This window comes from Elephas maximus, chromosome 10, assembly GCF_024166365.1.
Source record: "Elephas maximus indicus isolate mEleMax1 chromosome 10, mEleMax1 primary haplotype, whole genome shotgun sequence".
Lineage (NCBI taxonomy): Eukaryota > Metazoa > Chordata > Mammalia > Proboscidea > Elephantidae > Elephas > Elephas maximus.
Window position 1 is genome coordinate 25,315,504 of NC_064828.1, and position 17,810 is coordinate 25,333,313.

The 17,810-nt window shown below is 35.4% G+C and overlaps 1 protein-coding gene across 1 annotated transcript; it reads right to left on the bottom strand.

The window, feature by feature from the left end:
* Window positions 1-10,643: 10,643 nt before the first annotated feature.
* LOC126084315 (olfactory receptor 4K13-like) lies at window positions 10,644-11,585 on the bottom strand. Its single transcript, XM_049898826.1, has one exon. It carries the CDS (start codon window positions 11,583-11,585, stop codon window positions 10,644-10,646), a length of 942 nt encoding a protein of 313 aa, XP_049754783.1.
* Window positions 11,586-17,810: the final 6,225 nt, after the last annotated feature.

Sequence of the window (17,810 nt, forward strand, 5' to 3'; positions counted from 1 at the left end):
TTTAGCCATCGAGATATTCACCACTGAGCCACCAAGGCTCCAATCATGAATTTATGACCCCTGAATTCAATGGATCAATGAGTTAAATGAGTCAAATGACTACTAGTTAAGTGAATTAGTTCAAGTGGATAAGAGCATAGTCATTTAACTTTTGGAACCTAGTGTTCAATCATTTACTCCTCTCCATCACTCCAGTACAAAATATTCAAATACGCACATGTGAGTTGAATTGTGTACCTCTGCAAGTTACTTTATGGTATGTTCTTCTAGCAGACATCCTATATCTTAACCCTCCCTTTCATTCCAAAAAGATAGGCTCATGATTTCATTTACTCCTTAAACTTTAATCTGGTTACAGTCCATAATATTTTCTTAACACCAATAAAATTATAATAATAATATAAAATAAACTTTGTAGGGTATTTCTGGACAGGAACGTTAATGTTTCCAAGTGTTCAGGTTGTTTGTAATTTATGCTCTGCAGCTCACAAGTTGGTTCCTAAACAAGTTCCAGACTTTCATAATTCAGTCCCTTGCCTATTTTTCTGAATTTAGTGTTATTGATCTCCTCTCTGGAGTTCTTTATTTATCATCCTTTTATGCTCTGCTTATTTGTAGAATCTGACCAACCATTAAAACTTGCATACCCAAAAAGCAGTGTTTGTGTTTCCTTGGTTCCTAAATGCTTACCTTCTTTCATTCAAAGCTTTTCTCTGACCTTTCACACTGTGTGCATGCTAACTCTTTATTGTTCTCTTGGTTCTTGACATATAAACTCTAGATGTTTTCCCAGATTGAGCTGCCACTGTTGGCTCACTTCTACCATACTTTTTAAGTCTTGAGTTAGATCTTTTGTTCCGTTTTGTAGTTCTATTGGTCCCAACTTAAGTTTTTTGAGTCTAGCTTTCTCTTTTTGCTTTTCTTCAACTTTTTTGTTGTTGTTGTTGTTGTTGTTATTGATTCAAAACACACACACACATATATATCATGTTTTATTTCTGGAGCACCAAAATAGGGTGTGGAAAAATCTGGTCAGAATTTCAATTTTTGGGCTTAATATTTCATCAAATTTTCAGTAGACATCGTTTAGCTCAAATACTGGAATTTCTTTTTGAAAAAATGAATTAAGGGTCAAGATTTGAATTCTAATCCTGACCTCAACACTTAGGGAAATATAGTCAGCTCTGTCACAGTGATTAAGTGTTGGGCTGCTAACCAACAGGTCAGCAGTTTGAATCCACCAGCCATTCCTTGGAAATTCTATAACACCAAAAAAACCATTGCCATCGAGTCAATCCTGACTCATAGCGACCCTACAGGAGAGAGTAGAACTGCCCCATGGGGTTTCCAAGGAGTGGCTGGTGTATTTGAACTGCCAAACTTTTGGTTACCAGCCAAGTGCTTAACCACTTCACCACCACAGTGAACTAAAAAGAAATGAAGACTAATGAAATAAACAGGATCAAGTAGGGTTTGATTTGTCCAGCAGAACTATGCCTGAGAATGGGAAAAATTCGTTGTGGTTGAGGATCCTACCTCTTTTAATGCCACACACATGACTAAAAGATGAAAAAATTAGTTGACCGTGGTGTTTTGCTTTTTGGGCAAAATGGAAGCTAGGTATAGGGTGTTCAGTACTGCATATCTGTATTCAATGACACAATCATTTCCATACATTTCCACAAGAGTGCTTAAATAGCAGAGTCAGTATATGTGGAAATGTGTAGCCGACATTTTTTTTTTTAAATTTTGGATAAGAATAAAGACCGTACTCTTTCTAGTCATCATGAGTGTTTATCATGTTCTCTTCATGAAAGTGTGAATCCGTATGCGGACTAGAAAAGCCACAAGTAATGTTCGCCTATCACCAAAGAAAATGCGTGTAAAGTGAAAAATCAGATTACTTATAACTATTTTACTAATTAAAATAATATACTTGTACATTTAATAGCCAAAACCTAAATATTATTTTTAGTGCACAAAGGGATTTTTCTCAAACATTGAACACTTTAAAACGTATTAAAAGAATTGTTTTCAATGTAACTGGAAAAGTACCACCTTCATGGAAAACATGTACGTGGCTTTAGAAAAATAGGGACTAGACCTTGGGTTGCAAAATTATAAAAAATGAATATATTAGCAGTATAATTAGACAGCTATTCAGGACTGGGCTGTTCTGTTGTACAGAGGGTTGCTGTGAATTGGCACTAACTTGACAGCACCTAACAACAACATTGACTAAAAAATCATATATCAAGAAAATAAGTGTAGACTACAGGAGAAAATTAAAAAAAAAAAAATTTGATTCAATTGTAACACCTTTATCTCACTTGACATTTCTTAAATGTTTTCTAAAATAAATATTCAATGTAGGAATGAACATAAAAATAAAAATAAGTGAACAAAATTAAAATAAGTCAATAATTCCCATTTTGTGATCTGAAATTTTAATATATTAAATTTCAGACTTATCACACACACTAAACTTAGTCAAAGAAGAACCTGATTTTTTCATTAATATCTATTTTCTAAGCTATTTTGTATATTTTTGCCCTGTGTATTAAATGAATCCCTGTTTATATTACCAAAGCTCAAGTTCAAACTATAAAACTGACCCCTCCGAGCTGGATGTAATGCTATTTCTTTGTCTGTTACAGAGTGGCTCCTTATTGGGAATGGATGCTGTTGTCCAGATGCTAGTTGGCCAAGAGTTCTGTTACACTGTTGCCCTCATGATCAGAATACTGTGTTTTTTATTCAGCTACAGGTTTTACGTAAAATGTCTCATCTTAGAGTACACGATTGCAATATTCTGTTAGCACTGCTATTTAACCTACCCGTTCTAGCTGTTCTAGCTGTTGAGTGGCCTCTTCATTAGCTGCAGACACAGTGAGAGTCTGGTTATATGTGGGTTATCTTTTTTACCTCCAGGAATATACATGACAATCATTTTTAGCTTAAAAAACAAAAAAAGACTGGAAGCATATACAGAAGATGCGGACTGGTGATCAACCACCAGAGGGAGTTATTAAAATGAGCCCGTTGATTTTCCCTTGGGGTTAGAGCAAGGACTTATTCTCTCATTATTTAAAAAAGGACTTATTCTCATTATTTAAAAAAGGACTTATTCCCTCATTATTTAAATGGATTGTGAATTCACCAAATTTATCAGTCATGTGAACTTTCTCTAGGAATTTTCTCTAGAAAGCACTAAGTCTGGTTGGTTGTTGGGGAACAAGCACATTTATACAAAATGAACCTATCATAATAGGTAACAGAATTACGAAAATTATAACTCTATTCACTTGATTTCATAAATGTGAATATTTACAATTACTTTGGTAATTGGATGCTTTTATTCACGTGTAGGAGACCTGGTGGTGTAGTGGTTAAGCATGTGGCTGCTAACCAAAAGATCGGCAGTTTGAATCCACCAGCCACTCCTTGAAAACACTGTGGAGCAGATCTACTCTGTCCTATAGGGTTCCTCTGAGTCCAAATTGACTCAGTGGCTAGGGGTTTGGTTTTTTATTCATGTATAATTAAAATAAACATTGTAGACACCAAGCAAGTCTTATAAATTCATATAATTATTCTTCTTTAACATAGAGATAAATGTCATTTTAATGTGTTGGGGGAGAGGAGATCATCCTTTCACCATCCTTAATGCTCTTTATTGCATAATGATAAGATTCTTAGAATTTAACACTCAATCATTCTGAAGATTTAGAATTTCACTAAATCCTGTGTTATTACATAAAACTTCATAAAAAGTAAAATATAAATGGAAGATCATGTAGGTAACTTCCATATTACCTCTGTGGCAAAGCAATATAATTAGCAAGTAATGTACTAACAACTCAACTTGATGGCAACTAACAATAACAACAACAATACTAAGAGCTAACTGAGCAGCAGTCAGGGCAGTGATGATTCAGTGGAAGAATTCTCCTCTTCTATGTGGGGGATGTGGATTTTATTCCCGGCCAAGGCACCTCACGCACAGCCACCACCCACCTATCAGAGGAGGCTCGGGCGTTGCTATGATGCTGAACAAGTTCAGCAGAGTTTTAAGACTAAGGAGGATTATGAAGAAAGGCCTGGCAATCTCCTTCCAAAAATCAGCCAATGAAAACCTTACTGATCACATCCTATCCCATAATGTGTGGTTTCCCTAGGAGTTGGGCTGACGAGATGGCAGCTAACAACAACAACAATGACAACTGAGTAACAATAAATGATGACTTCGTTTGCTAGGAAAATTTTTTGCATTGATTCTTATAAGTAATCTTTCTACCTACTTCTCCAACAGCTATAACCATCCCAAAAGGATTACAGAGAAGTGCAGGTGGTAAATACATGAAAAATGTAGTGCCACGTTCATTCCTAAGCCCATAGCAGACATTGCTAGTAGGTCACTTTTTCTAAGTTTCAGATTGTCTTTTTCATTCAGTACTCCACATTGCTACTAGCAATCAATCACAGTGCCATGAAAAAGAAAACCTTTTTAAATATTTTTCTGGTGAAGAGACACATACCAGCGTTTAGTGTTTTTTTGCTGTTTGAGTAGCTGTTTGTAAGAAAGCAAAGATTCTTCAATACAGATTTTAGAAAGAAATATATGTACAGTATTACCCATTGCCATCAAATCTATTCTGAGTCGTAGCGAACCCATAGGACAGAGTAGAACTGCCCCATAGGTTTTCAAGGCTGTAAGTCTTTACAGATACTGACTGCAGCCTCTTTCTCCCTCAAAGTGTCTGGTGGGTTCGAACCAGCGGCCTGTTCGGAGCCCAGGGCTTAGATGTACTATAATGTCATTGATACTTCCCTGTTGATTGACGTGTCAATAATGTACTATATGTATGCGCATGTGTGTGCTTGTATGTATATGTATGTATATCTATGTTTGTATATATATGTTTAAATATAAATAAAAATTACTTATGTATAAAAAATGTGTTGTTGTGCTTGTATTTCTAGAAGCACGTTTCTTTGCACATATTGTATTTTAAAAAATATTGTCAATTTGTAATACCTCCAAAATTGTATAAAAGTAATTGTTATTTTGAAACCTTGATAACCCTGGGAATTTTCTCTTTCTGTTTCTCTGTCTTGTTCTCTAATTTTCCTTTTGCTTATTGATTGGGAAAAAAGGTGAAAATCTGAATGACTGGTGAGTTGAACATACTTAAATATTTTTATTGGCCATTTTTAGGTGTTGTTCCCGAAGTGAGTTACGTGTGCACGTCTTCTTGGTTTTTCACCAGATCTCCTCCTTGTGGAGGTGATATATTGGCTTTTATATCAGCGATAATATGCTGATTGTTTGTTGACAACATGTTTTCCTCTCTTGTTGAACTGTATCACATGAAGTCAGTTTATTAATAAATTAATTTTCAATATTTGGAAAAAAGATGATAAAATAAAATTATACATTTTTCTACCATTCAGAAAAAACTATCAGTGCTCTTTTTTTTTAACTGACTGTTCTTTAGATCTTTAAATATTTCATTCATTTTCACAGTTGGGAGGCCACTGAATGTACATTATTGTGTTTTATCCTATGCATCTTTTAAAATTCATACCTTTCATGGCCAAATCCTTTTAGAAGAGAGATTTGCCTACATATTCCTTGTAATATCACATGCACTGCCACTCACCTAAGTGATTATCCCATTCTCACTTGCTTAGTGCTTCTCTATTTTCCAGTTACTAGCTGTAAAATTCCCCATCCAGGGCCATTGTGGTGGGGCCTTCTAACAGCACCCCTACAAGACTTCCTATTTGCCACAATTCCTACAATGCCAAGCCATGGTGTTTTCAATCCCCTCATATGCATGAAAAAGCTGGAAAATGAATAAAGAAGATCAATGTATAACTGATGCCTTTGAATTATGGTGTTAGCAAAACATATTGAATATATCATGGACTGCCAGAAGAATGAAAAAATCTGTCTTGGAAGAAGTACATCCAGAATACTCCTTAAGCAAGGATGGAGAGACTTCGTCTCACATACTTTGGACAAGTTATGAGGAGGGATTAGTCTCTGGAGAAGGACATCTTACTTGGTAAAGTAGAGGGTCAGCAAAAAAGAGGAAGACCCTTGAAAAGATGGATTGACAGAGTGCCTGCAACAATGCTCTCAAGCATAACAACGATTGTGAAGATGGTGCAGGACTGGGAAGTGTTTCGTTCTGTTGTACGTAGGGTCTCTATGAGCCAAAACTGACTGGACTGCATCTAAAACAACAACCTGCTCCATGTCCATAACTCTCAGGGCCCCATTTTGGCCTGGCCTGCCTGCTGTCAAGTCTATTCTTGACCCTGTTGTGTCCATGATTCTCCCTCTCTCTTCTGCTGCTCTCCTGCTGAAACTGCAGGGTCAGGTCCAAGCTGGAGTCTGGGCATGGTGCAGAGTGGCACAGGGTGGGGTTAAAACATGAAAAGGGCCGGTTGTCAGTGGTGTAGGGGCTAGATGAGAGCTTGTTGGTGCAGTGCAAGTGGGGAGCCAATGGTATTCAATTCAGGTGTGGAACAAGAATCAATTATGTTTCGTTGTTAAAAGGGAAAGCAGTTTAGGAAATTGTGTAAGAAAAATAGAACTTAATATGTAAGACTGAACGTTGAAAAACTGATGATATTTGACCATCTTTTGATCAAATGAAAAAGCAATTTCATATGGTTCCAACTAATACATCACTACTTGTCTGTCAGTTTGTCGTACTGTAGTGGCTTGTACATTGTAGTGATGCTAGGAGTTATGGCAGCAGTATTTTGTACACCAGCAGGGTCACCCACTGTAGACAGGTTTTCAGCAAGAAGGACCTAGTGATCTACTTCTGAAATAATTGGCCAGTGAAAACCTCCTGAACAGCAGCAGAACATTGTCCAATATAGTTAGTGCCAGAAGTTGAGCCCCTCAGGTTGGAAGGTGCTCAAAATATGAGATGGAGTGACACAGTGGCTGCAACAATGGGCTCAAACATAGCAAGGATTGTGAGGATTTGAGCCCAGTCATTAACAATTTAAACATCTTTCTAATTTTTTCATGGGCCTATAATATTTTCAAATGGGTTTCCTATACATATTATTTTATAACCTGCTGTTTTTAGTCAAACTTACATCTTGAACATCTTTCTGTAATATCAATAGGTAATTGTTTTTACATATGAAAATGAGTGTCTTTCCTAGCTGGAAGCAGTATGAATAATTTAATCCTCTATTGTGGGCATTAAGGTTATTTTTTATTTTTCTTTGTATAGACAATGATGTAATAGGTGCCCCTATAAATAAATCTTTTTGCTTATCTGTTGGTATTACTTTATGGAAATTTTATTGAAGTGGGATTTTGTCATAGCTAAGGAAAATTTTAAACTTTTGATATATATTTGAAACGTGCCTTCTGAAGTGGTATCAGTTTGCACTCTCATTATCAATATATGGTCTCATCCATGATAAATAATCATTTTTTAAAAAACTTTAATAATTTATTTAGTACAAAATAGTGCACATGTTGTCTTATTTATATTTATTGGATTATTAATAAGAGTTTTATGTTTGACATGATTATTGCTTATTTGGATGATTTTGTCATTAGTCTTTATATGTTTTGCTCATTTTTAACTAGGTAAACCACATTTTTTTCCTTATCTATTTGGAAGAATGAATTTTATGGTAAAGATGTTAGTCATCTGTCTGATATTTTAAACTATTTTCCACGTTTCATTTTTACTTTTATTTTCAGAATGCATATAGCAGTATAAGTATATATGTATGCTATCTTTATATGTCTATGTATATATGTGTATATATATGCATATATAATATGCACATTTTAATATTTTAGGTACTATAAATATTTTCTCCAGGTTTTATGAATATGAGGGTATGCTTAAAATGAATTTTTCTCCTTAATGTTAGTCTAAATAGTCTTATGATTTCTTTGACCTGTTTATCTTTTTAACGTTAAGTATCCATTTGAAACTTACATTATTTTTCCAAGGTTTATCTCTTGTGCCAACACCAATGGTTCAATAATTCACCCTGTTCACCCTGATGTGATTCAGTCCTTCAGGAGTCTTCTGATAGGTCACTGTAAGCTTCATTCTAGCCCTTTCATTCCATTCTGTACAATGAAGCTATTGTGACAGTTTCAAAGCAGAAATATGATCAGACTTTCTATTGCTCTTAGGATAAAAAGCAAAGTTCCTATCATAGATACGAGATGTTACTCTGTGTGCACTCTGCCTATCATTCCAACCTGACCTAAACCATTCATCTTGTCCCACTGGTCTCCTGTCTCAGGGTCTTTGGAGATGACATTTCCTCAGCCTGGACTATTTTACTTACATTTTAATATAAACAACATATTTAGCAGAGTCCAGAGCAGGCATCTCTTTGATGAGTCATACTGTTCTCATAGTACTCTGTTTGTTCCTCCAAATCAATTATCATAATTACATCTGTATTTATGACTATTTAACGTTTAGCTCCACCATTACACTGTAAACCTCATGAAGTGACATTGTAGGTGCCATGTAACAAATTTTCACTGGGAATATTAATTGAATGGATAAACAAATTCAGAATTTTTCCACAATACTATGTAGCTGTTAGTGAAGATTTCTTTTTATATTAGAATTTAAAAACAACTCAAATCTGTTTCTGTCAATGTTTATTCATGATATATTGCTTTTGTCATTTCTTTGTTTTTGGTCTTTCAGGCAACAAAAGACAAAGTCAATGTATGAAGCAAATTACTCTGAGGTGTCTGAATTTGATTTTCTGGGACTTTCTAACCCTAGATCAATGCAGCATTTCCTCCTTACCTTCTCTACAGTGTTTTAGGTAACAATTGTTCTGGGAAACCTCCCGGTTGCGATTACAGTGACTTTTGACTCTCATTTGCATTTCCTTATGTACTTCCTGTTAGACAACCTCTCATTTATTGACTTGTGTCTTTCTACCTCAAAGTTTCAGTTCCTAAGATGATCTCTGACTTTTGCTCTGGGCAAAATAACATATCATTCCACGGGTGTGTCATCTAGATTTTTTTGCTTCATGTCCTTGATGGATCTGAGATGGTGCTGCTCATAGCCATGGACTAAGACATATGGCACCATATGTACTCTCCACTAATAACCATCATGACTCCATGAATGTGCATTTGGCTTCTGGTTAGTGCTTGTGTTATTGGTCTCATTCACTTAGTGGCCTCATTCACTTAGTAAAAAAGAATCTGAAACAAACGATGCAAAAGGTTAGAAACTTGATAAAGCTACATGTTGTATAGTTATCTACATTTAACTCTATGATTGTAATAAGCAAACTAAAAAACCCAAACCCATTGCCGTCAAGTCAATTCTGACTCATAGTGACCCTATAGGACAGAGTAGAACTACCCTGTAGAATTTCCAAGAAGTAGATGGTGAATTTGAACTGCCAACCCTTTGGCCTTTTGGTTAGCAGGCAAGCTCTTTAACCACTTTGCCTCGAGGGCCCCAGGATTATAATAGTTCATAAGAAATAAGTGCAGATATGCCCCATGTTCTTAGGGACACAGATCTTATTTGCTTCAATCCATTTTTTTTTTTTTAATAAAAATTTTCCTCTAAAATGTTATAAACATATGTTTGGAAATACTTCCTTGATAACCCCCTTGGCCTCTAGCTACTACGTTATTCATATTTCTTAAGAGAAAATGAGGGAAAACTATGGGTAGAAGCTTATAAGGGTTACTAGGTTTTGGGAAAAAGTATAGCATTTTTAATTTGATATCAAGGAGGTCATACAACGTTTACTTATTCTAACCTCCATGGACAACAGATCTAAATTTATATATCAGGACATAAATTTTCTGGCTTTCTTAATGAAATTTCACCAGCTTCAATATTACCCCACTGTATCATGGGCTGTGACATGAATGACTGCTATATATAGTCTTCTTCATTTATTCTTTGTCCATGGGAATTAGCACAATAGTAATGTTTCTTTACTTGACTCTCAAGAGATATATGAAGTAAATATGAATGTAAATATGAATGACAGTGGAATGCAGCTCCATGAACTTTTCTGAGGTGAATTTTTAAAATTTTTTTTAGAATGAACTATGTTTCATGTCAGTTGATGACAGTCACTCTATGTATCCTTTCACTCATAAAAAACTAGCCTCTTACCTCTTTAAATACAGTGATCCATTCATATATAAAAAGCCACAAAAATGTGTTTGTGTTTACTTGTGGTTTTAGAGTTTACACAATTTTATGCACATTTAGTCATCCAGAACAATTAGCTGAAAGACTCCTAATGCAAAATTAAAAGCATACAAACTTATATTTGCTTTCTCTTTATTTAAGAAAATTTAGACTTAGACATCTGGGTTTCCAGCTATAGTTAATGAGCCAGTTTTTCCATTCAATATGTATTAGAATTTTTTTAATTTATTTTTCCCATACTGAATTGAATTTCCAGTAAGAATATTATTATTTCAATAAATCCATACAAAAATAATGATGGGACATGGTCATTTCAATACATATTATGAATATTTACAAAAGTCTGTACACACAAGGAATTGAATTTATCCTGAGATTTAATTTACAAGGGCTTTGCACTGAAATCTTCGTCTTCATGATTGTTACCTAGAAGTTCCTTCTGGAGCTAACATGCTGGGCCCTGAGCCTGGTCATAGCTGCTTTCATCTCCTGATTCCTCAGAGTATAAATAATGGGATTCAGTAAGGGTGTGATGACTGAATAAAATACAGAAAGAAATTTATCCATTGATAAGCTACTAAACGGCCAAGCATAAATGAAGATGCATGGCCCAAAGAACAGAGTGACCACAGTGATATGAGCAGACAGTGTGGACAGAGCCTTGGAGAGTCCACCACAGGACCTACGTCTAACAGTCACCAGAATGACAGTGTAAGAAATGAGCAAGAGTAAGAAGCAGATGAAAGACAATAGTCCACTGTCGATAATTACCAGCAACTCTAGAACATACGTGTCAGTGCAAGCAAGTTTTAGAACTAGGGGAAGGTCACAAAAAATATCGTCCACCACATTGGGGCCACAGAAAGGCAAGGTGATAGTAAAAGCCATCTGGCTCATAGTGTGCACAACACCAACACCCCAGGACAGCAGCACAGAACCCACGAGTACCCGGCGGTTCATGATGGCTGTGTAGTAAAGAGGTTTGCATATTGCAATGTACCGATCAACAGCCATTACTACGAGAAAAGTCACCTCACTGCCTCCTAAAAGGTGGAGGAAGAACATCTGAGCCATGCAACCCCACAAGGAAATCGTTTTCTTCTCTCTGAGGAAATCTGTGACCATCTTACGGGTTGTGATTGTAGACAGAGTCATATCAAGAAACGAGAGATTTCCAAGGAGGAAGTACATAGGTGTGGAGCGCAGGTGAAAATCAAAAGTTACAGTGACCACAATGAGAAGGTTTCCTGCCATGATTGCTGCATAGCTCAAGAAAAATATGAGAAAAAAGAAAATTTCAAGTTCCCAAGTGCTGGTAAGTCCTAGCAAAACAAACTCAGATATCATTGAGCTATTGTTTATATTCATCCAGTCTATGTAGGAGTTTTCAGAACGTCTTTAAAATAGAGAAAATCAAGAAGAAGTCACCATTTCATCTGTTACAGTTTTGAAGGTATGAACATACAGAAAATGAATATTTGATTCCTATAAGAAGGTGGACATTTCTGAAAAATACATTTTAATTGATTAGTGCAAGCAATAGTCACATCACTACATTTTTTTAAGCCAGAATGGTGCAAATGATGAAAATTTATTGTAAAATTCTGTAAATGTAGTTTGAGGCAATACATTATGACTTCACATGAATTTATTGTTTTTATCACAAATTAAAAAAAGAAGAAAAAAAAACCTGCTGGCATGGAGTCAATTCTTACTCATAGCAAACCTATAGGACAGAGTAGATCTGCCCCATAGGATTTCCAAGGAGCTGCTGGTGGATTTGAACCGCCAACATCTTGGTTAGCAGTCAAAATATTTACTCCTGAGCCACCAGGGCTCCAGTCATGAATTTATGACCCCTGAATTCAATGGATCAATGGGTTAAATGAGTCAAATGACTACTACTTAAGTGAATTAGTTCAAGTGGATAAGAGCATAATCATTTAACTTTTTGGAACCTAGTGTTCAATCGTTTACTCCTCTCCATCACCCCAATTCAAAATATTCAAATACTCAGATGTGAGTTGACTTGTACATCTAACTCAGCAAGTTACTTTATGGTACATTCTTCTAGCAGACATCCTGTATTCTTAACCCCTTTTTATTCCAAAAAGATATGCTAATCATTTCATTTACTCCATTTTTTTTTAACCCCAGTAAAATTATAATAATATAAGATAATATTAACTTCCTGGGGCATTTCTGGACAGGAACATTCACGTTTCTCAGTGTCTAGGTTTTTTGTGATTCATGCTCTGTGTCTCATACTTTGGTTCCTAAACAAAACTCCAGACTTTCATAGTTCAGTCCCTTGCCTATTTTTCTGAATTTAGAGTTATTGATCTTCTCTCTGGAGTTCTTTATTTCTTATCCTTTTATGCTCTGTGTATTTATAGAATCTGACCAACCACCAAGCCTTTCACCCAAACGAGCAATGTTTGTCTTCCCTTGGTTCCTGAATGCTTACCTTTTTTCACTCAATGCTTTTCTCTGACATTTCAGGCTATGTACATGCTAACTCTCGACTATTCTCCTGGCTCTCACACTCTTGACATTTGCGCTTTAGGTGTTTTCTCAGATTGAGCTGCCACTGTTGGCTCACTTCTACCTTACTTTTTAAGTCTTGATTTAGCTCTTTTGGTCCCAGCTTTGTAATCTGTTGGTCCCAACTCGACTGGTTTCTTGGTCTTAGTTTCTTTCACTTTTTTGCCTTTCTTCCTCTTCTTCTTTATTTTTGTTACTGATACAACATGCACACACACACACACACACACACACACACACAAATAGTTATCCCATACTTTAGTTCTGGAGCACCAGAATAGAATATGAAAAATCTGGTCTGAATTTCAGTTTTTCTGTGTAATAGTTCATCAGGTATTTGGTAGACATTGTTTAGCTCAAACATCAGAATTTCTTAAAAAATGAAATAAGGGTCAAGATTTAAATTCTAGTCCTGGCATCAACATTTACGAGGGAAATATACTCAACATTTTTGCTTTTCTGTAAAAATAAAATAATATCTACTCTTCAACTTTACAGAATGTTATGAACCTTTAAAGGGTAATGCAGGTGGGTATACTTTATATTTCACTCTACATGTATATGTGCTGTTTATGTGTCTTTACAAAGCTCTATTCTTTAACGTTCTCATTTTTAATAACTATGAGAATACCCAGACTAAGGGGATCAATGAAGAATTTCATTCCTGAAGAATGGTAAAGAAGAATTGGTGTTAATGAAAACATCGATATCCTTATTTATGTAGTAAATTGAGTCTACACACTAATTGTGAAATTGTTTTCAAAACTATGTGCCCTCAATCTGAAAATATTAACAGGAGAAAATCTTGAGGAAACTCACAAAAGTAATTTCATAGTTTAAACTTATAAAATTAAAAACAGAAAACGGTGTTTATTTCTTCAGAATTTTTTGAATTTTTACAAGCATATATACTAAAAAGTTTCCAGCTAAGTCTACACATACAGAGATTAAAATTTATTATGATAGATGAAGTCATTCATTAAAATTTAACATTTGAAAAAGTAAATTTTATTAAGACACAAATAAAAATAAGGTTGAATAAGAAAAAGAAAAGAAGTCTTCCCAATTTAAGCCACAGTTTAACCTCAAAGGGAAAATAAAATATTTAATAGTATAAATTTGACTAACTGATGATTGTCGAGAATGGTGCAGGACTGTGCAGTTTTCTTTCTGTTGTACCTAGGGTCTCCATGAATTGGAACTGACTTGATGACACCTAACAACAACAGCACAACATTTGACTAACAATGAACTAACCAAAGAAACAAACAGACGAAAAAAATCATTGCCATCCAGTAGATTCCAACTCACGGTGACCCTATAGGACAGAGTAGAACTGCCCCATAGGGTTTTCAAGGAACCGCTGGTGGATTCAAACTGCTGACCTTTTGGTTAGCATCCAAACACTTAACCACTGCTCCATCTGGGCCCCAATGAACTGACAGTGAACTAAAAAGGAATGAACAATAATGGGATAAATAGGATAAAGTAGAGCATGGTTTGTATGGCAGACACTGTATCTGAGAATGGGATGAATGCCCTGTAATTGAGGACCTAGCCCTTTTCATGTCACACACATGACTAAAAGATAAAAAATTACTTAACGCCTATCAACTGTGGTGGCTTGTTGGGGGCAAGAGAGAAGCTATGTTTAGAGTGTTCAATACTGTATATCTATATTAAAAGGCAGAGTCATTTCCATAAAAGTGCTTACATAGCACAGTTAAAATATGTGTAAATGTGTAGCTGACATTTTTAAAATTTTTTTGTTGAAAATAAGAGCCATGCCTTTTCTAGTCATCATGAGTGTTTGTTATGTTTTCTTTTCATGAAAGTGGGAATCCATGCATGGACTAGATAACCCACACGTGATGTTCACTTATCAGCTAAGAAAATGCTTGGAAAGTGAAAAATCAGATTAGTTATCAAAACAACAACTATAACTATTTTCCTAATTAAAATGTTTGTGTATTTAATAGATGAAACCTAAATATTATTTTTAAGTGCATAAAGGGCTTTTTTAATATATCGAAAAAGTTATTATTTTTTTCAAAAAAGTTAAAACATATTAAAATAATAGTTCTACATGGAAGTGGGAAAGGGTCAGTGGGTTTAGAAAAATAGAGAATAGTCTTTAAGTTGCAAAATTATTTTAAAAAATGAATATATTAGCAATATAATTAGATAGCTGTATTGACTAAAATATAGAAAAAGTATAGACTCCAGGGAGAATTAAAAAGAAATTGATTTAAATGTAACACATTTATCTCACTTGGCATTTCTTAAATGTTTTCTGAATTAAACTAAATGCTCATTGTAGGGACATGAAAATGAAAATAAGTAAACTAAATACTGAAATTGGTCAATATTTCCCATTTTGTGACCTGAGGTTTTATTAAATTTTGGTCTTATCACAGATGCTAAACTTAGCCAAGCAAGAACCTGATTTTTTCATTAATGTATATTTTCTAAGATACTTTGGCTTTTTTTTTTTTTTTTTTTGCCCTGTGGATTAAACTAATTCCGTTCATATTCCAAAAACTCAAGTTCAAGCTATAAACCTAACCTCTCTGAGCAGGATACGAGCGCAGTTTTTTTGTCAGGCGCAGAGTCGCTCTTTGCTTCTTATTGGAACTGGATGCAGTTGTCCAGACACTAGTCGACCTAGATTAGTTTTATGCTGTAGTCCTCATGATTAGAATAATGTGTTTTTTATCCAGCTACAACTTTTATGTTAAATGTCTCATCTTTTATTAGAGGGCACAATTGCAGTATTCTGTTAGCACTGCTGTTTAACCTACCAGCTCTAGCTGAGGAGTGGCCTCTTCATGAGCTGCAGACACAGCGAGAGTCTGGTTATATACGGGTTCTCTTTTCTACCTCCAGGAATACACATGACAATCATTTTTAGGTTAAAAAACAAAAAAAAAGATAGGAAGCGTACACAACAGACGCTGACTGATGATCAACCACCAGAGGGAATTATTAAAATGAGCCAGTTGGTTTTCCCTTGGGTTTAGAGCTTTTTTTTTTTTTTTTTTTGGAGCAAGAACTTATTCTGTCATTATTTAAGTGGATTGTGAATTTGCCAAGTTTATTGTCATGTGAACTTTCTCTAGAAATTTCTCTAGAAATTTCTCTAAGTCTGGCTGGTTGGTGGAGGATGAGCACATTTATAGAAAATAAACCTATCAAAGATAATGGACTTTGGAAAACTATAATTCCATTAACTTGATTTCATACATCAGAATATTTACAATTAATTGGGTAATTTTGAGCTTTTATTCATGTATAATTAAAATAAGCTGTGTATACACCAAACAAGGCTTATAAAGAAATTCATAGACTTTTTCTTCTTTAAGAGAAAAATATTCTTTTACTATACAAGGGAGGAGAGAGAGAGTACATACTATTACCATCCTTAATGTTCTTTATTGAATAATGATAATATTCTTGGAGCTTAACATTCAATCACTCTGAAGATTTAGTATTTCACTTAGTCCTTTGTTATTACATAAAACTTTATGAAAAGTAAAATATAAAAGGAAGAGCATGGAGATAACTCTAGTGTTAACTTTTCTGGCAAAGCAATATAATTAGCAAGCAATATACTAACAGTTCAACTCGATGGCAGCTAACAATAACAATACTAACAGCTAACTGAGTAACAAGGGGGATGTTGGTGCTTCAACGGAAGAATTGTCATCTTTCATGTGGGAGATGTGGGTTTGATTTCCGGCCAATGCACCTCACGCACTGCCACTACCAGTATATCAGAGAAGGCTTGGATGTTGCTATGATGGAGAACAAATTTCAGCAGTGCTTCCAGACTGAGAAGGACCAGGATGAAAGGCCTGATGATCTACTTTCACTGAAAACCCAATGGATCACAATGGTCGTATCCTGTTGTACATGGGGTCACTATGAGTCCAGCAAATTGAACGGCAGCTAACAGCAACAACTGAGAACAGTAAATGATGACTTCATTTACTAGGAAAATTTTTTGCATTGATACTTATATGTAACCTTTCCAACTATTTCTTCAACAGTTAAAATCCTCCAAAAAAGATTACAGAGAAGTCAGGGTAGTAAATATACAGCGGTGGAGTGTCACATTCATTTCCTAGTTAACAGGTCACTTTTTCTGACTAAGCCTTGGATTTTCTTTTTTAATTTAGTACTCCATACACCTATTAGCAATCAATCACAACTTCTATGAAAAATAAAATCATTTTAATTTTTTTTATGAGGCGATAGATGCCATGGTTTAGTGTTTTATTGCTGTTAGAGTAGGTGTTTGTAAGAAAGGAGATTCTTCAATGCAGATTTCAGAAAGATATGTGTAAAATTATCCCTTGCAGGCAGGTCAATTCCTATTCATAGTGACCCTATAGGACAGAGTAGAACTGCTGCCACCATGGGGTTTCCAGTGCTGTAAATCTTTACAGGAGGGGACTGCCATATCTTTCTAAGGTGGAGCTGCTGGTGTGTTCGAACCACCAACCTATATTGGTTAGCAGCCAAGTGCTGAGCTATTGCACCACCAGGGTTCCTTACGCACAAAGTTTGATACCCAGAATTTATTATTCAAGCCTTTTGATAAACATGACATAGGGAGAAACTTTCAGAATACAGCTAAAAGTTTTAGGAGCGTATGGCCCAGGGTTGAATATTGGTATGGCCAAAAATACTCAAAAAGGAAGAAGAAGGGGATTAGGAGGGGGTATATGTAAATCTGATTTTCAGGGAAGGTTTTTCTTAAAAAAAAAAAAATCACCCATGAGGGTTTCCTGGTGACTGAAAACACACATTTATTTTCTCACTCTTTCTGTGAGTCAGGGGTCTGGGCACAGCTTGGTTGTATCCTCTGCTTAGGGTCTCATGAGGCTACATGCAAGCTGCTAGATGAGGCTGTTGTCACATCTGAGGCTAGGCTGGGGACAGATCTTCTAAGCTCACTCAAGTTGTTGGAAGAATTCAGTTTTTTGTGGTTGTGGGAATGAGGGCTTTAGAATCCTTACCCACAGGAGTGAGGCCCCATTCAATACA

Excerpts from the sequence above, each read along its gene's own strand:
- LOC126084315 (XM_049898826.1), bottom strand. The coding sequence starts at position 11,585 with ATGAATATAAACAATAGCTCAATGATATCTGAGTTTGTTTTGCTAGGA.